At 42.7% G+C, this 27548-nt stretch overlaps 1 protein-coding gene across 4 annotated transcripts in view; it reads left to right on the top strand.

The window, feature by feature from the left end:
- Nucleotides 1–27548, top strand: part of SYNPR (synaptoporin) — a 163398-nt gene that overhangs the window by 90127 nt on the left and 45723 nt on the right. For 2 of the 4 annotated variants that reach the window (XR_011314990.1, XM_069736588.1), the window contains exon 3: nucleotides 26950–27074. Coding sequence is in view for 2 of the 4 variants with exons in the window: in XM_069736588.1 (XP_069592689.1) it covers nucleotides 26950–27074 (125 nt within the window). In the remaining 2 variants the exon portion in view is untranslated. Of the gene's footprint in view, nucleotides 1–7384; nucleotides 7789–26949; nucleotides 27075–27548 lie in introns of those variants that run through there. The other 2 variants (XM_069736589.1, XR_011314991.1) reach the window with 2 other exon arrangements.

The following is a 27548-nucleotide window of genomic DNA, read 5'->3' as shown; positions in this document are numbered from 1 at the left end:
CTAGATTAGGGTATATACATGGAGCACCATGAAAGTTCATCTCTAAGGACCATTTATGGGGAAAGGACAAGGACGGTTTGAGCATATCTCTGTTTTCCAGGTGCAGTGTGAACTTGTCTAAGGCTCCATCATTCCACAATGAATTTCGGAACAAAGATGAGGGTGAATTACGGTAACTGGAGAGTCATTGGAATGGAAGGAGGGACTAAATGAGTGCTTAGGTCATTATTCAACTCTCCCAGAATATCCAGGAGGGCCCTCGAAAAAGTGGAGACCTCTCAAGAGCTAGCAAAATCTCCAGGCGTCACAAAAGCCAAATTCCCCCAATTATTTTCATTGACTTAATGCTGAGTCCAGGGGCACATTCAGGGGGTTAGAATTGAGGTATCTATCAGGCATGGTCTGATGGAAAGGAAGGTGGCTCTGCCGATGGAAAATTGACACTTCATAATCCTAAGTTTGCCATAAAGCGATTTTGAAAAGTTGGCAAGTATGGCTGAACCTTTCTAACCTCTATATGTAATTATTCTGCGAATATCCATTGTTAGAAGGTAAAAACTCATGGGAACCTACTCAGCGCCATCCTAATTTATCCCATCTCTGCTAAACCAGCTCTGCACCTTGCCTTGCTAAATACCTATCATCCTGATAGTCAGAACAGCCAAATTTAGGAAAGTCATAATAAATTTATCATTTTCTCACATTACAGAGTTAAGTTCACTCGTCAATGTAGGAAGATTTATCCTACTGCCGGCAAAGTGATTGACAAGTTCTGTACAGAAACCAATAACGTGTGCGAAGAATAATGGTTTTCATGTAGGAGTGGAGTAGAAAATGCATTTTTACATGTGCTTCTTACAAGCTTCTGAAGGCCAGTTATCTGTGCAAGTACTATTGACGGTAATGAGGCTTTCTGTAGATTATAGCATCAGCAAGGTGGTAATGTTTATTGTGTATCGTAAGTTTTAATGGGTTCAATTTGGCATTTATTGCTCCGAACATTGCTTTCTCGCTTCGCTTACTTGGCCGTTTCCATAAATCAGAGAGAAGTAAATAGAGAGAGCTGCCCACATAGGCAGCTTTTACATCCGTTCTTAAAAATGAAAAAATAAGGGTGACCATTCAATGCGCTAGAATGGAGGGCTTTCTGATTTTTGTGTCTCTGGTGAGCTTCCAAAGGCAACTTCCCAAGGCAAAATTAGTTGTTTTCTGGGGGTCTTGGAAGTAAGTTTGGATATCCGGCTGATAAAAAAGGGCTCGGACTGGTATAAAGCAGGACTTGCCTTTATCCACCACTCCATTTTCGATGCCCAATGGTCTGTTCTACCTGGCCTCTTAGAATGAAGGTCCCCCCCCCTACATTATGTTGAATGTAGAGCTGGAAGGACAATGAGCAAATTTGAAATTGATAGAATGTGGGCAATGGTGTTCACCTGGTCGGATTGTGTGATCCCACCTGCTAAAAAGGCTTAGGTGGCTGCAGACCCACGAGAAGATCAAGGATTGGAGTGAAAATGGGTTAAACCTACGCTGCCAATGGAAAAGTTATATATATGTATAGTTATACTTGCACTTGTTCACCGTATGTATTCTTGTGTTTTTGTCCTGATGAAGAAGCGTGACACTTTGAAACGCGTTGACCAATTCTTGGATTCTTGATTCCTCATCACTTTTCCACCGGCAGGGCAGATGTAACTCATTTTCACTCCAATCCTTGGTGTCCTATATCATGCTGCTCTCAGATGGGATAGCCAAAACCTGGTGACAGATTCCCTTTAAGGTCTGACCTACTTATGGGTTAAGGTTATGAAAATACACATTCACTTTTTAAAACTTTGATATAAATCGGCAAAAGAGAAGGTAAAGTCTGATGAAGGCTATGTTCGCATGTTGCATTTTTGCTAAAGAAGCTGCTTACAAAAATCAGGTTTTGCTGAGATTTTGCTGCATTTTTGCTGCGTTTTTATTGTCTCTGGTGCATGCTGATAAAGTTTAGTGCATGCCGTCATCTTTATTTTTAATAACCAGCTGAGAAAAAAGCAGACAGCTGTAAGCTTCCCAGCCTATTAATATCAGCTCATAGCTTTCTGCGTAGCCTTTACTGGTTATTAAAAAGGGGGGGCCCCAAAGAAATGATTTGGGTGCCCCCTATTTTTAATAACCAGCAAAGGCTAAGCAGACAGCTGTAGTATGATATTAATAGGCTGGGAAGGGCTATGGATATTGGCCCCTTCCCAGACTAATAACACCAGCTCTCAGCCACCCCAGAAATGGCACATCCATCAATTCTGGCAATTAGCCTGGGCTCGTCCTGATGATTAACAGGCTAGGAAGCTCCATGGATATTGGTCTCTTCCCAGAATAACACGAGCTCACAGCTGTCTGCTTTCCCTTAGCTGGTTATTTAAAAAAAAGGGGATCCAACACAAAGGGAGGAATCTCATATTTTAAATGAATTACTTATTTAATAGGTTAAATAAAGCTAAACACCCTTTATTGCCACATGAAAGGCACTAAAGTGTGCTAGTTTATTATATATAGGGGGCTTGTGACATTAAATATTTACAGAATATCTATCCAATTTATTCTATCTATTTTATCTATCTACATCTGTATATGATTGCTTTATTAGTTTCTAAACTAGCTTTAAATGACATTGAAAATTTCAGTATGTAAAAGCTGATGTTAAATATGCATAGCATATGGATGCTAGGTGAGAAAAATCGCATTGTACTCACTTGAGACTCACATAAAACCTTCTTGTCATATAATTAATCATAGAAGAAACTTTTCTTAGTGATGATTCTTTGAATTGTTTGAACCATTGTCTTACCTTGAGATAGGCCCCGGTGTGAGTTGAAACGTTATAAGTGTGATTAAAGTATCATTCAGAAGGACCGCTGCCTAAATCTTCAATTTTTTTTTAACCTTAAGCTAGGTGCAGACAATTGTTTGATTGGTCAATGTGTTGTTGGCGTAATATGGCGCGGTAAGGAGGAGCCAAAGGCATTGGACCCCTTAGCGATCGATGGGTAACGGGCTCCAAGATGACACACAACATGACTCAGGAGCTTCTTAAAAACAACTGGAAATGTGTTTACAAGGTCTTCTAACTTAGGGGATGGTACTTGTGGCATCGTGATTGAACGAACAACTTCTGGAACACTTTCATTCTTTACAGACAGACCCTTCTCTTACTTTCTGAATGGCGCCACCAGCTGTACTTTTCCTTGTCACAGACACCACACACCGTATCCAGTGAGGTTAATTCTGCTCACTTTACGCTTTTTTTATGGCTGCTCACAATATAACACAGGCCCACTTCTTCTCTGGTTCCTGACAACCCCAATAGGTTTCTGACCATTATCATGGTGGTCACTGTGGCCCGAGTTTAGTTTCTGCCCTTAGCGTACTCACCTCGTTACTCTCGTAGGTCTGCTTTAGTCAGATGCCACTTTGGGTCTCTCGGCCACTGATACTACAGTGGGTACAATGGGGGTTACATCCAGCAGCTCTGGTATCTCTTGCCTCCCTTTCTCGAAATACATTGGGGTCTCTGGATTCTTGTTCTGAACAGCAGTACTGGTGCTCTCTATACATTACCCTTGCAGTCCACGGTAACAACCCTCCCAACTCTAAGATGTCAGCCATTAATACCCCGGCAACTCACACTTTCTGACTCGGTACCGGGTCTGGTACTTAAAGGGGATGTCACGGTGGCTGCGACCCAGTCCATGGCCCTGGGCGCCCAATTTAAGGGGAATGTCTTTTAGGGGTTTTATGAATAAAGTTTATTGTTTGTGACGCCGCCTGTGGTGTTCGGTCATTGGGGACCGACGCTGCTTAAAGGGGTCCTCTGGGGTGATGGTATGCAGCAAGATGGTGATGCTTCCCTGAGGTAAAGCGGGGTCCTCAGGGCTTCCCAGGTGTAGGGCACTGATGGTGTGGTGGAATGTATGGCAAGAACAAGGACACAGGTGTGTTTTATAGCAGGGGTGTCAAACTGCATTCCTCGAGGGCTGCAAACAGGTCATGTTTTCAGGATTTCCTTGTACTGCACAGGTTATAATTTAATCACCTACACAAATAATGAGTTGGTGATTAAATTATCACCTGTGCAGTACAAGGAAATCCTGAAAACATGACCTGTTTGCAGCCCTCGAGGAATGCAGTTTGACACCCCTGTTTTATAGGGTCTCTATCATGACCCGGGCTCTCAGGTTACGGCTTCACCTCAGACTTGATGTGGGCAATTGACATACAGTCCTATGCCCTCCGGTTCTGTTGCGCGTCTTGGAGAACAACACGACAATATATAAGTATATAAGGGGACAATACAAATATCTCGCTGAGGATCTGTTTATACCAAGGAAGGTGACGGGCACAAGGGGGCATTCTTTGCGTCTGGAGGAGAGAAGGTTTTTCCACCAACATAGAAGAGGATTCTTTACTGTTAGGGCGGTGATAATCTGGAATTGCTTGCCTGAGGAGGTGGTGATGGCGAACTCAGTCGAGGGGTTCAAGAGAGGCCTGGATGTCTTCCTGGAGCAGAACAATATTGTATCATATAATTATTAGGTTCTGTAGAAGGACGTAGATCTGGGTATTTATTATGATGGAATATAGGCTGAACTGGATGGACAAATGTCTTTTTTCGGCCTTACTAACTATGTTACTATGTTACTATGTTACGACCTCGGGGTCCCGGTACCCGGTTTCTGCGCTCTGGCTCTGAGGGTGTCCTGCCGCTGTTCCCCTGCTGAGCCTCTTCCTCCACTGTGCTCCTTTCCTCTAAGCTCCTCCATTATTCAGCTCCTTCAAATTCTCACTCTTTCCAGGGGGCGCAGCTCCCACGTGGCTGCTCGGCCCTTCTGTCTGTGCCAGACGTCCTTCTCCTCTCACTCTCTCCTCTAGACTGCCCAACTCCTCGTCCAGACCAGGAAGCCTATAGCTAAGGGAAGCTCCCCTGAATCCGAGTCCTGAGCTCCCCCTTCTGGCCTGGATTCAGATTGTGTTGAATGTGAGTGCCTTACCTGGTAAAGTGAATCCTCCTTGCCTCCAAACGTGATATCACCCTCCCCAAAAGGAAGGCAACATCACTGTAACAGCCGGTTACCTGGTGTGTTACATATGCACAAGTCATTTCTGTTGTGCAAGTCATGTATTTGTCCTGCTTAACCCGAAGAGCTGTAAGTGAACCTCACCGCTGCCCCAATTTCCTAACATGACTGGTCCTAGATTGGCAATGTTAACCTGAATTTAGCCACAAGCTTCAGTCACACATCCGTGTTCATTTTCCACCCGTGTGATAGTCCATTTTTCACCTGTTTTTGGTCTATGTGTCTGGTTTTACCATTCATATTTCACCAGACTTTCGAGTGCGTAAAAAAATTAGATGGAAAAAAATGTAAATCATGATGATTCCATTTGTCCGCTGAATGGACGAGTTCTGTCCACACATTGGAACAGAGTAGAACAATGTCTCTGTTTTTTTTATGCGGACATCTGAGTGACGTCTTGGTAGAAGTGCGAACAACACACTCCAGATCATGGGGATGCACTAGTATACTTACCGGCATCTCAATCACAAAATCGTGGGACCCTTTTCTGCACAGAAACACCCATTATAATGCCACATTGGTATAAAGCTCATCTATCGTATGGACTAGTTCTCAAGACTGAACTAGATGACCATAGGGCTGTTAGCCAGTGCGGACCGAGGGATGAAATGTCCCCACTTCATCATCAGCATTATGACCTATCTATCAATTGCATGAATTCACCCAACCTAGCGAATGAAGAGGACAGGCATGCATGTGGCTTTACAGCTGCTGGGAATTATAGTTTTTCAGAACCACAGTGTTACACACATCTCTGGGGTCAAGGCTCTGCTCCTTACATCCCTAACCTCTCTTGTACTCCATGTTTGGCTTTACAAGTAACCTGGTGTGTTCCCATGTGATCTTCTATCTAGGCCTACATAAGGCCTCCCAAGACACGTACCTGGATCTTTATATTAAAACACTTAGTTTGTCTGTGCAACAAGACCTGCTCAGTACCTGTCTGCAGTCTCCAGAACTTCTGTGATCTGTCTGTGGTCTACAGGACCTCTGTTCCATGTCGGCAGTCTCCAGGACCTCTGCTCCATGTCTGCGGACTCCAGGACCTCTGTTTCCTGTCTGTGGTCTCCAGGACCACTGCTACCTGTCTGCTGTCTCCAGGACCTCTGCTACTTGTCTACGATCTCCAGGGCCTCTGCGACCTGTCTGTGGTCTCCAGGACTTCTGCTACCTGTCTGCGGTCTCCAGGGCCTCTGCTACCTATCTGCTGTCTCCAGAGCTTCTGCTACCTGTCTATGGTCTCCAGGACATCTGCTACCTGTTTGCGATCTCCAGTACCACTGCGACCTGTCTGTGGTCTCCAGAATTTCTGCTACCTGTCTGCTGTCTCCAGGCCCTCTGCGACCTGTCTGTGGTCTCCAGGCCCTCTGCAACCTTTCTGCGGTCTCCAGGACCTCTGTGAGCTGTCTGCAGTCTCCAGGACCTCTGTCAGCTGTCTGCAGTCTCCAGAACCTCAGTGAGCTGTCTGCAGTCTCCAGGACCCCTGCAACCTGTCTGTGGTCTCCAGGATCTCTGCTACCTGTCTGTGGTCTCCAGGACCTCTGCTACCTATCTGTGGTCTCCAGGACCTCTGCTACCTTTCTGCGGCCTCCAGGATCTCTGATACCTGTCTGTGGTCTCCAGGACCTCTGCTACCTATCTGCAGTCTCCAGGACCTCTGCTACCTGTCTGCTGTTTCCAGGACCTCTGCAACCTGTCTGTGGTCTTCAGGACCTCTGCGACTTGTCTGCGGTGTTCAGGACCTCTTCTACTTGTCTTTGGTCTCCAGACCTCTGCTACTTGTCTTTGGTCTCCAGACCTCTGCTACTTGTCTTTGGTCTCCAGACCTCTGCTACTTGTCTTTGGTCTCCAGACCTCTGCTACTTGTCTTTGGTCTCCAGACCTCTGCTACTTGCCTTTGGTCTCCAGACCTCTGCTACTTGTCTGTGGTCTCCAGGACCTCTGCGACCCATTTCCTGCGTGCTTTAACTTCCTGCTGCACCGACAACCCGTAGCCCGTGCGCCCACCCAAACCTTGGGCTTTGAGGAACCACCTCATGTAGTGAGCCTAGCACACACATTGAAGACCACCACTTTACTGACTCCACTTCAGTTCTATATCGATTCCAATGCTAATGTATTGTTAAATCCAAGACACGGTCACATGAAAAAAAAGAGAAGTTCATCTTTTCCACACACGGACGGAGATGCCACCCCGTATATGTCTCCTCCTCCCTGGATGTATTTGTGAATCTATACATAAGAAATGTATCCCCCCCTCCCGTATTCTACTATGAACCACGCTCTACACAGAGTACAGCTAAGCCTCTGAACACAGGGGAAGCGTTCTCCAGCTCACAAAAGTAGCGCACAGATCCCCCCGCCTTACTATGGGCTTTCTACAGTAATCTCTAATGTTTTGACAATTCTTGCCAACCCTCAAGAAAAAAACATGAAAAAAGGAATCTGAGGCTTGTTTTTTTTTTTTTTTTTTTTTGCTCTGTTCGAACATCTCACTTTTCCTTGCATCGATTTCACTGCTCCTCTTGATTTACTCTACTGGAAGTCTCTGCACAGAAGCGTTTGGGAATCTTGTCCGGTTTAGCATGCTACAACCTCTGATACATTTCCAGAGCGCAGAGTTGGATTATCAATTCCTTTGTAAATGTGTATGGTGATATTCGCTCCGGTAAGTCATAAAAGAACAGCAGATGCGCTTGAGATTTTACATACCGTATTTTTATTTTATTTATTTATTTATATATATTTTTAATATATATTTTTTAAATTACAAATATTTATATTTAATTTAAGAATTATATTTTTTTTATCGATGCAAACATGAAACATTATCTCCTTATTTTATATTAAATAAATTACTATTTTGTTTTTTTCTTTTTCTATTTTTCAGATATAATTATAGGGACTGACGTAATGATTTATATCATCATTTTAAAAATACGTAAAAAAAAAAATTTTCCCATTGTCTTTTTTTTTTTCCTCCATGACTTATCCTGAGATTGCATTGTCTAAACTCTTGTAATTTTTTAAATCTCCCTGACAAAGGAAGAAAAAGATAATGGTATAACACGGTCACAAGTTTTTGTTTATAGGGGAAAAAAACAATGGTGTAATTCTATTTTTTGCCTTTATTGTACAGATTGCATTCAAGTAGAATGTAGCAGAGTTGAAGTTGTCATTTTGCATCCTTCATTTTTTTTTTTTTTTTTTGCATAGGACTGCATGCTATTTATTTAGTGTATGAAGAATGCGTTCACGTCATTACTTTAATTTCCCCAATGAGAACACGGTGCCAATATCATACGCATGTTTTGGGAATATAGGTGGAATCTGAAAATGTGTAGAATATGTAAACTCCATGGAGAGACAATGTACAGTATAAGGCTTTTGAGCTTTTGGTGAATTTTTGATGTTGTAGATTTTTTGCACCCATTAAGTAAAATAGTTTTTTTTTTCACGGTTCAGTGATCTTTTTATCCTGCAAAGGGCAAATCTTAAATAATGTTATTTTGCCTAAGTGCATCCAGCCGCTCTGCTTTTTTCTAGCGCTCTGGGTTTACCGTCCCCGGCCCCCCAAACATCTGTCCGTAAATGTGTTTGATGTTCAGCAAACTAAGGAATGGAGACAGATCATTAAGTCAAAATTACGTGTGCGATTCTCGCACTGTTCTGTCCTTGAATTAGACCGCCAGCTAATGCAATTAGGCCACTACCTATTAATTAGTGCAGCCGTTCCTGCAATATCTTCTCGGATGGTCAATGGCAATGATCAATCATCGGCAGGTCCACAGATGGGTGCTACAAACTTCTAAGTTGTGGTGTAATTTTTATCTGTGCAGTCAAGTAAAAAAAAAATGTGTTCATATATCACCAACGTATTCTGCAGCGGTGTACAGCGATTCTCAGCACTCACATCAGTCCCTGCTCACACTGGGGCTCATATCGAAACGATCCATCAGTATGTTTTTAGTCTATCCAATGGTTGTACAGACAGCACCGTAACTGAGGGTAAGATCCCAAAACTTTAATACATTTTTAAAAATACTGTTGACAGAAGGAGTAATGCCAACGTGTTTCGAGTGGCACTGATCATAGTCATCGCTTAGGGGCAGCATTGTTTGTGGGGGACTATGGGGGCATCTCATCATATCATGTGGGAGGACTGTAGGAGCATCATACTCCTTAAGGAAGTGGTGGAGACATCATACTGTGCGGGGGGACTGTGGGGGCAACATACTGTGTGAGGGATGGTGGGGGCAGCTAATTGTGTAGAAGGAATGTGATGGCATCATAGTGTGTAGGGGAGAGGCAGGGACATCATACTGTGTGGTGGGGACATCATACTGTGTGGTTGGGACATCATACTGTGTGGAGGGGACTGTGTGTAGGAAGTTGCGGGCATCATATATTGTAGGGGAGAGTTGGGGACATCATACTGTGTGGGGGGACTGTGGGGGAAACAGTGTGTGAGGAAAGGTGGCTGCAGTTTATTGTGTAGAAGGAATGTGATGGCATCATAGTGTGTAGGGGAGAGGTAGGGACATCATACTGTGTGGTGGGGACATCATACTGTGTGGTGGGGACAGCATACTGTGTGGAGGGGACTGTGTGTAGGAAGTTGGGGGCATCATATATTGTAGGGGAGAGGTGGGGACATCATACTGTGTGGGGGACTGTGGGGGCAACATACTGTGTGAGGGAAGGTGGGGGCAGCTAATTGTGTAGAAGGAATGTGATGGCTTCCTAGTGTGTAGGGTAGGGGAGAGGTAGGGGACATCATACTGTGTGGTGGGGACATCATACTGTGTGGTGGGGACATCATACTGTGTGGTGGGGACATCATACTGTGTGGTGGGGACTGTGTGTAGGAAGTTGGGGGCATCATATCTTGTAGGGGAGAGGTGGGGACATCATACTGTGTTGGAGGATTGTGGGGGCCACATACTGTGTGAGGGAAGGTCAGGGTATTATACTGTATAGTGGGACTGTGGGTGCAACATACTGTGTGGAGGGAAGGACATCCTTCTGTAGGGGACATCCTATGGCGTTTAGGGAGAGTGAGACCATCATAGTATGTGGGAAGTGGGGGCATCGCACTCTGTACAGGAGAGATAGGGACATCATACCATTCAGGAAGACTGTGGGGGAAACATACTGTGTGGAGAGAAGGTTGGGGCATCATACTGAGTAGGGGAGAGGTGGGGACATCATGCTGTGGGAGCATTATACTGTGTGGGAAGGTGGGGGCATCATACTATGAGGGGGAGACTGTGTACGCATCACAGTTTGTGGGGGTGAAGGTGGGGGAATCACAATATGTGGAGGGGACTGTGGGGGCATCATAGTAAGGGGGAAGTGAGGGAATCATACTGTGTGGAGGAACTTTGAGGGCATTATTAGGTGGGGAGACTCTAGAGACATCATACTTTACAGGGGTAGGACTATGGAGGTATCATACTATGGAGGCCATTGTTATGTGTGTGAAGGCATTCTGGGAAAGCCTTTGCATGTGGGCATTATCGCAAAGCTGTAGGGGAGATCAGCGCAAAATAGGGTCTTATCCGAGGAGTATGGCAGGCGATAAATTCAAAATTACACTCACCTTTTATCAGTATCTATAAAGCATGTAATAAAGCACATCAGCTGCAGCAGATCCATGGGTCAGTAAATGACCAAACGATATCAAGGAAAGAAAGGAGAGGTTTGCGGATGGTTTCCGCGCTTGCTGATCTATGATGAGACGCATATCCCAGATTGTCAAATCAAATAGTGGTTTATTCTACGTGTTTAAAGTACAAAAGACTTCTTAATCAGGAAAGACCACAATTGGATATACATCTCATCATTGATCAGCATGAACGGAAACAATCCACAAACCTCTCCTTTTTCCTGGACATATATCAATATGTGGGGGGTACAGCGGGGGCATCATACTGTGTATGAGACATCATTGTGTGGGGGGGGTGGGGACATCATAATGTTTGTGGCAGACCATAAGATGGATCATACCATGGAAGCACTGTGGCAACATCATTGTGTGGAGGGTCACTATGGCAACATCAACGTGTAAGGGCACTGTGGGGGCATCATACTGTGTGTGGGGGGATGTAGAGTGTGCAGGCCATGGATAGGCTATTAAACTATGTGGAAACACTAAGGGGCTTCACTATTTTTGTGTGAGTCTAGGTGGGGAGAGGGGAGTTTCTTAGCTGTCAAAACATTTTGCCACAGTCTACACCTTCTTTCCAAACTAATGTATGTTTGTGAAGAAAACCTGTAAAAATCATATAGAGCTCTGACCGTTGATTAGATTTGAGCCCAGGATCCAAGCACTGCAAGGCCACAATGCTAAACATGGGGGGTCATACAAGAGTACTATGGTCCGTACAACCTGCAGGTTATACACAGCTCTAAGAAAGGAAGCAAAAAAGCCATGAAGAAGCATGCACGGTGCCTATGACTAAGCCACCGGGACTAGCTGCGCTGCCATATGGTCTCCGTGCACTCATCTCTATGAAATTTTAGATGAGTTGATCCAAGTCGCAAGTTTACTTCCGCTACACCTGACAAACTCGACCCAGCTGCATCTCACATACTCGGATCTCTTCCATTCGTCATGTGCTGCCCAAGTTGGATCCACCGTGATAATTTAATAATTAAGCGACTCCTCCAATGAATCAATCATATCATTGACTTTCCGCAATCTCCAGCGGAGATCAGTTTATTAGGAAAATTGATGCTGTTATGAAAATGTATTTATAGGCGATCGAACGTGAAGAATCCTTTGCGGAGAAAAAAAGAAAATTTTGATGTAATCTATTATTTACGCCTGATGGAAATATAGTCTGTTCCTCTTTTTTTTTTTGGTTACAGCCTGTTTTAAAATGTTTAAGTGCTCGGTGCTAAAAGGAATATTTCTACGGCAGGATCTGTGTACTTCATTCATAATTGATAGCAGCGAAGAAGTGTTGTTAAATCACCCCCAGATAAATGGCCAGAGTATTGCTAAGTGGCGCTGGGCGGCATCTGCTCCGTGTCTCCATCATTTGCACACTGAGCCGGTTGTGCAATTATCCAGAAATTGTAACCTGGGCTAATTAACCCTCAGGATGTTTGTTTGCGGTGTCTGTATACAGGAGGATATTAATTGCTCGCAGCAGATACCATCAGACAATGCTCTTACAGGTTCAGTTATTCTAAAACCACAATGTGAATGCAGATTTTCTTCATGGATAATAGAATATATTAGTATAACGATCTGGCAGACTAGAATGGGATTGTTTGGGGGGAGGGCGGTAGATCAAGGATATTGTATCCTAGGTGAACAATCAGGCTTTCCAATGTTCAGTAGTGATCTGCCGGAGATCTTGGCAAGTGTGCAGTTAAACTATATCACTCCCAGAGGAGAAATGAGGTATTACACAGTATCTATTTATTGCGACCAGGCAGTCCACCAGAACATCTCTTGGTCCTCCAGAGCAAGAGATGTTCTTCATAGCTGCTCTTCTTGACTAGGGTATTGTAAAGCATTTATTGCATTAACGAATAAGACATAACGCTGAGTGACATCTAATTATATGGTGACAGCAGCCTTTATTGATTACAACATATATCAAATCAGTCATGGCACGCTTTCTTCTCTGAGGACATCCTGGATGTCCTAACAATGGCCAGTACCAGAATAAATACTCAGCAGTCGCACCGCCTTGACAAATTTCACGGTGCTGACCCTTCTCCAATTATTCACCTGTTCACTGGGAACTGTCCCATCAAGAACTAAACTGTAACTCATTAGTGATGGGTCAACATACCTCTGATGTCACCCTACCCCATTAACCAAGGACAACCCTCACGTCCACCTGCTGGGACTGAATTATAAAAATGGTCCAAAGCAAAAAACCTACACACCACCGCCAGAATTTTATGTTATCATAAACGAAGCGGGATGGAGGGTCACTCACTGGTCATAAATCCGCAGGGACAATGATGATAAACGGCTCCTCCTCTTCTTGTAAGATGCCTACAGATTTCCCCACCCCTTCTCACAACTTCCTATCCAATCCTAAACTAGGTTCCATCCCATGTGACCTGAACGTCACCATCACGCATTTTAACCTTACGTTGTGGATGTGCAAAACTACCTATTATCCTGTTCCTGGCCTCCTTCCAAACCCCTGTCATGTCCGGGCCTGCACTTTAGTTTCTCCCTTTGAGGTCCTATCTTTCTGGTTAATTGTCTGGACTCTTTCTGCTAACCAACTTTCACTGCGCTTCTCCGATGCTGCTCAACCAAAGCCCCCTCTGATAGTAAAATCGTAGTACATGCAGTTCAGGCCAGTGGCTCAACCATTCCACTGGTGTGAACTATCAATTTTCAAGGAGTGAGCGGAGTGTGCGCTCCTGCAGATAGATGGAAAATCTGGATGGGACAAACGTGCACAGATAGGGCAGCACCGAAAGGAGCGAAATGAGAGAGATGGTAGCACTCACCTGTAAGGGTTGTGTAAGAACACAACACCTTTAGTAGCCTGATGTGCCATACCAGCAGCCCCATGGTTGGAGGAGAGTATCGTCCAGATAATAGTTTGGCAAAGTAGAGATTATCATGATGCGCTCACGGGAAGAATGAGATCCGGAGAGTATAAACAAGGTTTTTCATTCACTAACGCGTTTTAGAGTCAGATCGGCGCCTTTCTCAAGGTAAAGAACCACTTGCTTTTTACCTTCAGGATGGCACCGAAACGCGTTTGTGAATAAAAAGCTTGTTTATCCTCTTCAGATCTCATCCTTCCCGTGAGCGCATCGTGCATGTTGTAATAATCTCCACTCCTGAAGATGAGCTCACGAGACAACCCCTTTAATATACCTTAATAATTTCGTGCTTCACTCACATCACTGATCCCCATCATTCCTGTTCACAAACTGTATATGAGGATGTGAGCTCCTAGGACCTCGTAGGACAGCAGCGTCCTCTACGCTGACTTTATCAATGTTGGCATTATATCATGACACTGTGGCGTTACCTTCAGTTTGCTGCTGAATTCTTTGGTTTTAGGGATTCCCTATGGGAATATGGGGACCCTCCTATCAAAATATAGACCATCATGTTATTGGAAGCACATAACAATGATTTATAAACCTGTTTACTAGTGATGAGCGAGTGTGCTCGTTACTCGAGATTTCCGAACATGCTCAGGTGTTCTCCAAGTATTTTGAGCATGCTCGGAGATTTAGCTTATGTCGCCGCAGCTGCATGATTTCCCGCTGCTAGACAGCCTGAATCAATGCAGTGATTGCCTGTGTGTTAGGAAATCCCCACATTTATTCAGTCTGTCCAGCAGCCGCAAATCATGCAGCTACGGCGTCAAAAACTAAATCTCCGAGCATGCGCAAAATACTCAGAGAACACCCGAGCATGCTCGGAAATCTCAAGTAACGAGCACACTCTCTCATCACTACTGTTTACAAATAATCTCTCCAAACGGTCAAGCATTTTGCTCATTCGGCGGGTGTTGGCCATAGATATATTATTGGGAGCGAGTGGGAATAAATAATTACTAGGTATTACCATTCTTCTTATCAATGAGCAAATCCTTACACACTCTCAAATGGATAATTCTAATTAATTAATAATGTATTGGCAGGCACTATTGTCAAGGGGAACGATAACGCCTGAACATTAATGGATATTTAAAGGGCTATGGTGGCATAGGGGGGCATAGATTAAACATGTAGCCAAAATGACTTTAGATATAGATTCAGTTTCTTAACATCTTTATTTTTTGGTAGGGTGTCGTGCATCCTAATTCTAACATCAAGTATGAAGAAGGGGTGTCCTCGTTGGTGAACAAGATTGTCTAGGCGGTTTCCACCACTCTGTGCCGACCTTGAACAGTTAATTGCTCAGGTCTCGATTTAGGGGTTAAAGTATGTTTTTTGGGCTCATGGCCGAGAAATGTGTGTGGCTAAAGACTTCTTTTTAGAGGATAGATAGGGAGACCCACAGAGATCCTGAGAAAGGAGATCCCAAAGTCCCATGTGAATGAAGGGGGTACTGTTCATGCTCCGTTCACTTTTATGGATCTATGAGAGTGGTAGTGTCCAATATTTGACCACCGCTCACCTAGATGGTGAAAAGAACAGAGGTCACACATGTGCACTACTGCCTTATTCGCACATAGGACATGGGATCATTCTTCTTTTGATTGGCGGTGGACCTCCATTGATCACTTATCAGTGGATAGATGCTACCTGTTGTTGCTGGGGATAGCCCCATTAACTATCTCATGAGCCTTTTAATGTCTTTTTCATGGTCTAACACTCAGCACCATGATGTTAAATGGCCAAATGACAGTCCGGTTTAGCTCCCAATCACTTTTACTTTGGGCAATTATGCAGGATGGGCTTGACATTCAAGGTACCAGTCAATCACGGGTCTAGTAGAAGACAACCCAATTTGAAGGATACTTGACACTTATGGGATGGGTTAGAAATATTAGATGTTACTGATGCAAACAGCATTATTGGTGAATATTCTATATTAGTAATGGGGGATGGGATATTTGGGAATCCTTTCTTCTTCGTGGTGGGAACCCAATTTGACATTAGTGGATTTTTTGATATATATTGTTGTTTATCACGTTTAGTATTTGATTACATTTCCGTATATAATGTAATTTGTCAGAATGAATGCAGCTAGTGAATCTCATCAATACTCCATTACCGTTAATGTAGTTGGAGCTTATAAAAAAAAGCGCTGAAAAATAAATGTAGTGTGAATTGTTTTATAACCCTTGAGTTACAGAATGTATCAACAGCACTGCTCAATGCTGAGTTACTCGTTAGAGAAACTTCAGCAAAACTTTGTAACTTTTCATTACAATCACTTTTATTCTTATTATTAGGTGATGTGTTCGGATCTCTACTTTGTGTAGGCTATTGTTGAGGAGTATCAGCAAAAGATTTGGGAGGGAATTCTTCACGAGGACAATTATTGAAGTCTGTTTTTCTGGGAGGTTTTTTTGCTCCAAATTTATCAAAGTGTTGCATGATATTTGATAAATTAGTGCTTCATCTATATATGTAATCGTCTAAGGGTCACTTCTGTCTGTTTGTCTGTCTGTCACGCCAATCAGCAACGGGCACAGTCCGGCCGAGAATTCGCCCCTTCCTACTCTCTGTCAGTGCCCCCTCCAGTCAGCGCTCACACAGGGTTAATGGCTGCATTACACCGTGTTATGCCACGGTGTAACGCACTCCGTTAACGCTGCTATTAACCCTGTGTGACCAACTTTTTACTATTGATGCTGCCTATGCCGCATCAATAGTAAAAAGATCTAATGCTAAAAATAATTTTAAAAATAAAAAATCATTATATACTCACCTTCCGGCGCCTTTCCCGCTCCTCGCAACGCTCCCGGCCATGCATTGTGGTCTCGCGAGATGAAGACGTAGCGGTCTTACGAGACCGCTACATCATCATCTCGCGAGACCGCAATGCATTCTTGGGCCCGGAGCGTTGTGAGGAGCTTCGCTAAATGCCTCGCCTGGATCCGGGGGCCGACGGAAGGTGAGCATATAACTATTTTTTATTTTAATTCTTTTTTTAACAAGGATATAGTGCCCACATTGCTATATACTACGTGGGCTGTGTTATATATTTCGTGGGCTGTGTTATATACTGTGTGGGCTGTGTTATATACTACGTCTCTGTGCTATATACTACGTGGGCTGTGCTATATACTACATCGCTGTGCTATATACTACGTGGGCTGTGCAATATATTAAGTGGCTAGGCAATATACTACGTGGCTGTGTTATATACTGCGTGAGCTGTGCTATATACTTTGACAGCTGTGATATATACTATGTGAGCTGTGCTATATACTACGTAGCTGTGCAATATATTACATTTTTATTGGGCAATATACTACGTGGCTGTGTTATATACTGTGTGAGCTGTGCTATATACTACATGAGCTGTGCTATATACTACGTGGCTGTGTTATATACTACGTGGGCTGTGCTATATACTACACAGCTATACAATATACATGGCTGGGCAATATACTGTGGCTGTGCTATATACTATGTGGCTGTGTTATCTACTACGTGAGCTGTGTTATATACTATGTGGCCTGTGTTATATACTACGTGGGCTGTGTTATATACTACGTGGGCAGTGCTATATACTGTGTGGGCTGTGTTATACACTTTGTGGGCTGTGCTATATACTACGTGGGCTATTATGCACTGCGTGGGCTGTGTTATATACTATGTGGGCTGTGCTATATACTACATGGGATGTGCTATACACTGTGTGGGCTGTGCTATATACTGTGTGGGCTGTGCTATATACTACGTGGGCTGTGTTATTTCTCTGCTGTATCTGTGCATCATGAATCATGGTATATGTTAAAGAGGGGGGGCCACTGAGACTCTTTCGCCCGGGGCCCTCAAAAACCTGGAGCCGGCCCTGGCTTTAGTGATTGGTCACGCCCGGCCGGTCACGAACAATCAGCGACAGGCGCAGTCCGGCCGTGAATTGGCATGGAATTTGAACCACGCTTCGCTAATCGGTCGCGCCTGGCTGGCCGAATCCTGTGTATAAATTGCATTATTCTGAAAACTTCATAAATAAACTACATACATATTCTAGCATACCCAATGCGTTAGAATGGGGCCACCATCTAGTTATACATAAAACTTCTCTTTTGAGCAACGACGAGCAATAATATTTGCATTACCCTTATCCAGAGTCCACTCCAGTAATCATTAGCAGCCAGACGAGTACATTGCAAACTTCTTTGGTCAATACTCGAATTCCGGCATCTTGGGCGCCTACACTTCATGATATCAAGGTCCATTTTCTATATCACTGGGTCTAGTAATCAATAGAAGCATCCAGGATGACTAGGAAGCTGGTATTGCCCTGATCCATGGATTAACAAGTGGATGCCAGACCAGGGTAGTCCAAATCTGTTCACACATCTCTACTCCATCCCGACCCCTACTGGAGTTAGACTTGTAACTTTTGCTCATTTTATAAAAGGAATCCCCCCTTTAAGAATTTTTGTAACTTACCACAGTGCGGAGTAACTACTAAAAGTGGCTTTTGCTCTGGAGGACCTGCCATATCTGTTCATTACATGTATACCCCACTTTTTTTCCAAAAGGATTGCTGCAATACTTCACTCCTCCTGTGGGAGTGCTGCAGGAGAATCAAAACCATAGAATATAGCTGATTGATGTAACAAAGAAGATTGTACAAAGTGGATAAGTCCTCAGTGACTAATGATGGCCTCAGCCAGAAGCTAAATGACAGAATACAGAGCTCCATAGGTAGTTCTTATCTACTGGTGACGGAAGGAAAATAAAGAATAATATTGTGGATATAGAAATAATGGTGCCCAATGGGCACACTGTGGTTTTCTGGTGCCCGTGCTATGTCTTGTGCACACATACAGATACACAAACTGCTCTTTTTAGGAGCTATACGATCAGATTCCAGTGTTGACCCCCCACTGCTCATGTGGATTGGCTATACACACTGTTGGTTTAGTTTATACTTCGTCACATGATCACGAATTGGCTCGGAGGGGCCAGTCCATAAGCATCTTCAAAGTTCCTAATGAAATGAAATCTAATTATCTATGCTTCATTAATGCTACTAACATCATAGCTTACATATACTGACATATTCTGCAGGGCTGTACAGTGAGTACATTCATATCAACCATGGCCCCGGTGAAGTTTGCAATTTCTACCGATTATTTCCTCATCGCTAATTCTGGCTTCTTAGAGGCATCTAGTCTAGAGTCTTTTCTCGTTTAAAAAGAAAAGAATAGAGGTAGATCGTGCAAGTTGTGTTTGGTCAATATTCAAGAAATGGGGTTGTCATAGTATTAAATTGTGAATTTCAGGAAGGGCAGGAGCGGACCACCGTTTTCTCTCCGTCCAAAAAAAATCAGTCCGACTATGCTTATCAGATTCTAATCAGCGTGTGATCCGATTTTTTTCGGAGATGTAGAAACAAAACGTTTTTCCACCTTCTCCATTATGACAGTCCATGAAAAGATTTTTTTCACGGACCCATAGACAAGAATTGTCGAGAGCCATCCGTTTCTCGGAGGAAAATCATACATGCCACGATGTTTTTCTTCGGACTACTCGGACCGAGGAAAAAATTGGACATGTGCACAGCCCCATAGAATAACACGGGTACGATTTGGATCCGTCAAAACCAAAGATAGCACTTGTCTGTTAAAATGGTTGCCTACACGAGACCTAAAAGAGGAGGATCCTCAAGACCCTCATCTCTTGGATAAAGTAGAAAGCAGCTACAAAGAGTGTAGCTCTCTCTGGAGGACTTGTCCTTTCCTACATTACACAGTCAATCCATACACATTAGGTAACTGTCGGATAATTGTTCGCATGTCGGACACCTTTCTCTCCTGACTCCCTCATTCACAAGAACGTTAAGTTTGTATAAGCATTCATGTGTTTTCAATGGAGAGAGAAGGGAAAGCCACTGCCAAACGATTCTACAGCCTGTATGTATCACTGTACATAGCAGACTAACCAATCAGTGACTTTGTATGACAGAAGGGTGTGTGACAATTATCTTTCTTCCCCCTTCTAAGTCGATTTATAGACACATCAAGATTCATCTTTTATCTGTCACAAACCATCTTAGGACCAAGATCTTACAGGAGATTTGATGGGTAACCCATTTAGCTGTCCGCTACGTACAATGATACATAGAGGCTGTAGATGCTAAATTGGAAAACATTTTTAATGAAAGACTAATGCAAAAATAATTTTTAGACAAAAATAAATTACTTGCATGGATATTTTTTTCTGGTGTCTCATGGAAACATATATTGAGTTTTACCTGTCAGGTATCTTTATAGACAACTAACAATAATTCTATAATGGCTCCTAGCCTTGAAGTATGTCCTTGGCAGGCTAAAGTGCCACCTGCTCTACCATGGCATTCTTCATCAATAGAACACTGGTTCTTTTACATAGGAAAATAAGGCATCACGTAAAGAGATACTGTCACTTGCTCAAAAAAAATTAGTTAAATACTTTGCAAAAACCCTTGAACTTCCCTGATTCTGCCTCTGTTTTCCATTTTGCTCTCCGTCGCTCCATTGCAGAGATATTCATATTTGTTACTCTTGGATCACAGAGTGTGAAATCTCTGCTTGCAGACCAACTGGGCGTTTCTTCAGAGTCCTCTCTTGGGATGTGCACTTTCACCCCTCCTTTCCAGATGCTGACAATCACAGCTAAGCAGTGTCTGAGACCTCTAGATCAGCTGCGGAGCTGCGATTTGCAGCATCTGGGAGGGAGGGGTGAAAGAACACACTCCTAGAGAAGAATTGGAAAAAAACACCAAGTTGGTCTGCAAACAGAGATTTCACATGCTGCGCTCCAAAAGCAACAAATGTGAATATCTCTGCAATGGAGCGACGCAGCACAAAACAGAAAAAAGCATCAGAATCTGGGGAGCTAGGGGATTTTTTTGCAAGATATTTAACTCGATTTAGCAAGTGACAGGTCTTCTTTAAATATCAGCCCAAATGATCTGTAAATTATGTCTCTGGTTGACATGTTATTAACTTCTCAATATAGCCAGTGGCAAAATTCATCTTGAGTCATATTACTGTAGTACCTAAAAGTATAATTTAAGCCAATTATATAGGTCAGAACAGGAACTTGCCCAATAATAAGCCAAACTTTGCAGTTAATGTGAAAACATGACTTCTCCTGTCTCATACAATGTAACGATTGCTGTCATTGTGTGACAAGGTGACATCTGTGTGACATCGTTCCTAATTTCACTATTTCAGAATATTGGTATTTTTGTATCAGTGTTCCGTAATTGAGTTCATGAAGGGAAACCGTTCCATGAAGTGAGAAAGGGTCCGACTTTATTTCAGTTTCCTGCAGGGAAGTAGATGTAAGCACAATCAAAGTGATTCAGGGCTTAGATTCTGGTCTGAATGTTTTCTTAAGAGTTTAATTATCATACTTAATGATCGAGGACTGGAAGGCTTTCATGGGATGCCGCCACTTTTTCAATATTTGTGTTGCAGTAGCTCTTCTTTAATGTCCGACCAGAAGGGCTAGCCGCCACTCCTCACAAACATCAATGAGCTTCGGGTGCCATTAACCGTGTGACAAATTTCACTAATTGTCCTGCCTTGGACCACTGTCGATAGGTACTAGCTACTACTTACCAGGAAAAACCCACAAGGGCTGCCATTTTTCTTGCATCCAACATATCAACTACTTGTACAAGGGCAAATTATTCACTTGCTGCTCAATATGTCACAACCCAGTGACAGGTGCCATTGTCCCCACTCAGTGGTGTTTAATCTTAATCTGATCATGGAGCACATTCTTACTGTGGAAACCAGATAGTTTAAGTGCAGATCGGACATTTTAATACTGGATATTAACTAGAGCCCGATTGGCCTTGATGCAAGATTTGGACCAGGGCCCCCCTCCATTATGGTATATATATACTGAATATTTATATATATATATATATATATATATATATATATATATATATATATAATAATTTTTATTTTTATATAGCGCTAACATATTCCGCAGCGCTTTACAGGTTATTATATATATATATATATATATATATATATATATATATAGTACAGACCAAACGTTTGGACACACCTATGAAAATTGTACATTCACACTGAAGGCATCAAAACTATGAATTAACACATGTGGAATTATATACTTAACAAAAAATTGTGAAATAACTGAAATTGTCTTATATTCTAGGTTCCTCAAAGTAGCCACCTTTTGCTTTGATGACTGCTTTGCACACTCTTGGCATTCTCTTGATGAGCTTCAAGAGGTAGTCACCGGGAATGATCTTCCAACAATCTTGAAGGAGTTCCCAGAGATGCTTAGCACTTATTGGCCCTTTTGCCTTCACTCTGTGGTCCAGCTCACCCCAAGCCATCTCCATTGGGTTCAGGTCTGGTGACTGTGGAGGCCAGGTCATCTGGCGTAGCACCCCATCATTCTCCTTCTTGGTCAAATAGCCCTTACACAGCCTGGAGTTGTGTTTGGGGTCATTGTCCTGTTGAAAAATAAATGATGGTCCAACTAAACGCAAACCGGATGGAATAGCATGCCACTGCAAGATGCTGTGGTAGCCATGCTGGTTCAGTATGCCTTCAATTTTGAATAAATCCCCAACAGTGTCACCAGCAAAGCACCCCCACACCTCACACCTCCTCCTCCATGCTTCACGGTGGGAACCAGGCATGTAGAGTCCATCCGTTCACCTTTTCTGCGTCGCACAGAGACACGGTGGTTGGAACCAAAGATCTCAAATTTGGACTCATCAGACCAAAGCACAGATTTCCACTGGTCTAATGTCCATTCCTTGTGTTCTTTAGCCCAAACAAGTCTCTTCCGCTTGTTGCCTGTCCTTAGCAGTGGTTTCCTAGCAGCTATTTTTCCATGAAGCCTGCTGCACAATGTCTCCTCTTAGCAGTTGTTGTAGAGATGTGTCTGCTGCTAGAACTCTGTGTGGCATTGACCTGGTCTCTAATCTGAGCTGCTGTTAACCTGTGATTTCTGAGGCTGGTGACTCGGATAAACTTATCCTCAGAAGCAGAGGTGACTCTTGGTCTTCCTTTCCTGGGGCGGTCCTCATGTCAGCCAGTTTCTTTGTAGCACTTGATGGTTTTTGCCACTGCACTTGGGGACATCACTTCATCATGTACCTGCTGTGTGCCGGGCAGACTGCAGCCATTGAGACTGGAGCCGAGTCTGGAACAGTGCGGAACACGAGGAGAGGTGAGGATTGTGTGTTTTTTATTTAATATATCAATGAGTGATTACTGAACTGTGGGGTCATTCTCGGGAAGGGGACGGGGCTACATTACATTCTATGGGGAGCTGTATTATGCTCTATGAGGGAGGATTGAATCATACTCTTTTATGGGGCTGCATTATATTCTATGGGGAGGTGGGCTGTATTATATTCTATGGGGGGGCTACATTATATTCTATGTACTAAATTTATTCTATGTATTACATTTATAATATTCTATGAGGGAAGATTGCATCATACTCTATGAGGGGGCTACATTATATCCTATGGGGGCTGCATTATACTATATGAGGAGGGCTACATTGTATTCTATGGAAGGGCTACATTATATTCTGTGGGGTACTGCATTATATTCTATTGGGTGGCTGCATTATACTATATGAGGGGGCTACATTATATTCTATGGGGGTTACATTACATTGTATGGCGGGGCTGCATTATACTCAGGGGTCTACATTAAATTCTGTGGGGTGGCTGCATTATACTCTGTGGGGTGGCAGCATTATACTATATGTGGGCTGCATTATACTGTATCGAGGACTATGGGGAATACATTATACTATATGAAGAACTATGGGGTGCATTTTGCTATGGGAAGTGAATTGTACTAGATGGATGATTATGGCGGTGCATTATACTATATGGAGCACTACAAGGAGTGTATTATACTATATGGAGGACTGAGCATTGTATTTTAATATATTGAGGACTATGAGGAGTGTATTATACTATATGGAGCACTGAGGAGTGTATTATATTATATGGAGGACTGAAGAGTGTATTATGCTATATGGAGGACTGAGGAGTGTATTATACTATATGGAGGACAGAGGAATGTATTATACTATATGGAGGACTGAGGAGTGTATTATACTATATGGAGGACTGAGCAGTGTATTTTAATATATGGAGGACTATGAGGAGTGTATTATACTATTTGGAGGACTGAGGAGTGTATTATACTATATGGAGGACTGAGTGTATATTAATATATGGAGGACTATGAGGAGTGTATTATGCTATATGGAGGACTATAAGAAGTGTATTATACTATATGGAGGAGTGAGGAGTGTAATATACTATATGGAGGACTGAGTAGTGTATTATACTATATGGCGGACTGAGTGTATTTTAATATATGAAGGACTATGAGGAGTGTATTATACTATATGGAGGACTATGAGGAGTGTATTATACTATATGGAGGACTGAAGAGTGTATTATACTATATGGAGGGCTGAGAAGTGTATTATACTATATGGAGGACTATTAGGTGAGTATTATACTATATGGAGGACTGAACAGTGTATTTTATTATATGGAGGACTATGAGGAGTGTATTATACTATATGGAGAACTGAGGAGAGTATTTTAATATATGGAGGACTATGGGTAGTGTATAATACTATATGGAGGACTGAGGAGTGTATTTTAATGTATGGAGGACTATAGGGAGTGTATTATACTATATGGAGGACTATGGGGAGTATATTATACTATATGGAGGACTATGGGGCATGTAGTATACTATATGGAGGACTATGTGGCACATTATATTATATGGAGGACTAAGGGGTGTGCATTTTACAATATGGAGGACTGTGGTGCACATTATACTATGTGGAGGGCTATGGGGTGTATTATACTAAACCAGCAAAATGCTGCATTTTCATCGAGCGATTGGATTGTTTATGCGGGAACAAAATCATTGTTCACAGCAGCACATCGACGGTGTAAACTGCAGATATGCTGCTGATAACATGATACTGTATGGAGACATACATTGATCTAATAGTGATTGTTTGGCTCCCATCATTCTTTCTCAGTTGGTGTAAAGAGGCTAGGAAACAAGCGAACGACTTCAATATTGTCAATCACACTCGTTTAGCGGTCTGACTCAGCTCATGTAAATACAACAGAAATATTAATTCTGTGTGATGTGCAATATATTAGCATTTGGGGCCTCATTTTAAACTTCTGCCTGTCGAGGATGCAGTTGAAATTTGTGCTGGCATCGGCGGGCACAGAACCCTCACGATCGTTGTTGCAACCTTCACTGTCATTTCCTCTGTTAAACCCAACAAACCTAATCCTAACCTTGCACCGGCACCAATGCAGATGGTCAATACTAGTATACTGGATTACTTTACAGCAGGGGTGCACAACTCCAGTCCTCAAGGGCCACCAACAGTGCATGTTTTCAGGATTTCCTTAGAATTGCTTAATATGTTGGAATCATCATCTGTGCATGTGATTAAATTATCACCTGTACAATACTAAGCAAATTCTGAAAACATGCACTGTTGATAGTACTTGAGGACTGGAGTTGTGCACACCTGCTTTAAAGCGTACATCACCCTCATTTTCTGTAGAGAGACAAATCCTCACCCTCCCTCACTTTCTATAATCTGTGTCGGCATCTTTTGATGATGTAGATGGATTACACTTGACAACAGGCAGTGGCCAGCGAGGTAGACAGAGAAGAAACACCAGCTCTTTGTCGTAAATTTTGAAGGGTAAGGTAACACAGTTTTTAAATGAAGTGATTTGCAGATTATTTCTTTATCACATTACCTATTAATTGAGAACACATTGTATGAGAGTAGTGGGAGCATTTGAATAAACATCATCATTAGATATTTATCCAATGTAATCAGTTTGACACTTACATTTTTCTCACAGGTTGTTTCCTTCGTGTCACTGACTACATTTCACTGGAGGCAGAATGTGAGGTGACATTTAAATGTCTCTGAAGTGGCTGCTTCTTTGGAGCGTCTGTTCACGATGTCAAACGTGGCAAAGTATTTTTCCGATTAAATGGATTCTGCAGTTTGAGAGGATTCAAAGAGAACATGCCGTGCTCGCATCCCTTTTTCCATCTCTAGAGCTGATGTTATAGTGTTTATTGAGAAGTGGGAACATTATTACATCTGCTGTATTACAGATCCCATCTACCGTCCTGTCCGTATTCTACATTGCCCCTGATCCCCAGATAATGTCATGGGTTTACCGCGACAGAGAGGGGCCAGAAGACCGCGCTGTCTAATTTCACTTACCCCTTCACTGATTAGAAGCACTTCACCATCATATTAGACAGTGCAGGTTTCTGCTAACAGTTCAGGGGTTAATCTGTCAAGTTGAGAGCGCCTGGAGCTTTTTTGCTTTGATGGTATCAGCTGTTCAGTATTGACAACTGCCTTCTGCTATATAGTCGCCTCTGGAAATCAAGGGTTGCCAGTGTTAGTTTCATACTGCCTGGTTCTGGAGTTGGAGGTGTTGATTGTTTGAGGAGGCGATTTGAGTGTGGTTCAGAAGACCATTGCTTGGTGATTTGTCTGTGTATATATCTTTATCCTCTCCCATTTATTTTTTCCTTCATTTAATTGTTGGTGTTCCACTCTGTTGTTTGTGAGTGCATATTTGTATGATTTGTATTTTCATTTATCCCTGTACGTCTTCCCTTGGTAGTTTGGTTTGGGTATTTCTATACACTACAGCTCCCAATTTTCCGGGTGGGGAGGGGACAGACAAGGGCAGATTTAGGAGCTCAGCAAGGCACGTGGCCCCGGCATCTTGATACAGCATTTTGATGGCGTGGGCACTTCCATTGTGATGGCCATGGGATCAGGAGAAGGATTATGGCTGGAATACACAACTGCTTTTTTTTTCTTCAGACATTGAATCATGTCATGACTTTATGTTGCTTGTCAGCAACCTGTCTGGCATTGATCTCTAGTATAGTTTATTATCCACTAATATCCATAAGTTCTTTTCTGCATCAGTTTCAGTTGTTCTCATTCCATGTAATATAAAGTTATGACATTTCGTTTCCATGGTGATAGAATCACAATGTAACCTACTGTCTATATTTTACAATTTCTTATCTCAATTTATCCTCTCATCAATGTGTTAAAAACATGTCTTTTTTTTCTATTGTTTTTGCAGCTTTTTGCAATCTTTGCATTTGCAACATGTGGAGGCTACTCCGGAGAGCTGAGAGTCAGTGTGGATTGCGCCAACAGAACTCTGAGCGACCTCCGCGTTGATATCGCCATTGCCTACCCATTCAGGTAACTTTCCATTAAGTTTGATTTGGGTACTTCAACTTGCATGTGTATAATTTTTTATCTGTGACCAAATAAGAAATGGGTTATGCCTAACCTTAAAAAGCTATCACTTATCCAAAGGGACCGTGTCGAACAGTTTTATCACTTTCAGAAAACTTTTCTTAATATATTCATTGTAAAAAAACAAAAAACAAACTCTTCTTTGCTTCCTCTCCTGGGCCCGGTGTGGTGTCCCCGTCACTGACCCAGACTCCAGCAGCCAAATAATGGGCAGTGGCAGAGACATTGTACCAGACCTCGGAAAAGGAAGTAAATCACAGTATGTTATATTGCAACAAACTATTTATCAGTAAAAGTTTTTTGAAAAGAGTCAACCCCTTCAACTAGAATTGAACAAAAATATTGCTGCAGCAAGTAAATCGGTAATCTGTGGTCGCCGGACCAGAGCCCTGCAATCCACCTCTTACCTGCTGTCAC

Source organism: Ranitomeya imitator, chromosome 8 (genome assembly GCF_032444005.1).
Source record: "Ranitomeya imitator isolate aRanImi1 chromosome 8, aRanImi1.pri, whole genome shotgun sequence".
NCBI classification, from domain to species: Eukaryota; Metazoa; Chordata; class Amphibia; order Anura; family Dendrobatidae; genus Ranitomeya; species Ranitomeya imitator.
The sequence above is the reverse complement of the archived record's forward strand: the minus strand, read 5'-3'. Positions and strand labels throughout refer to the sequence as shown.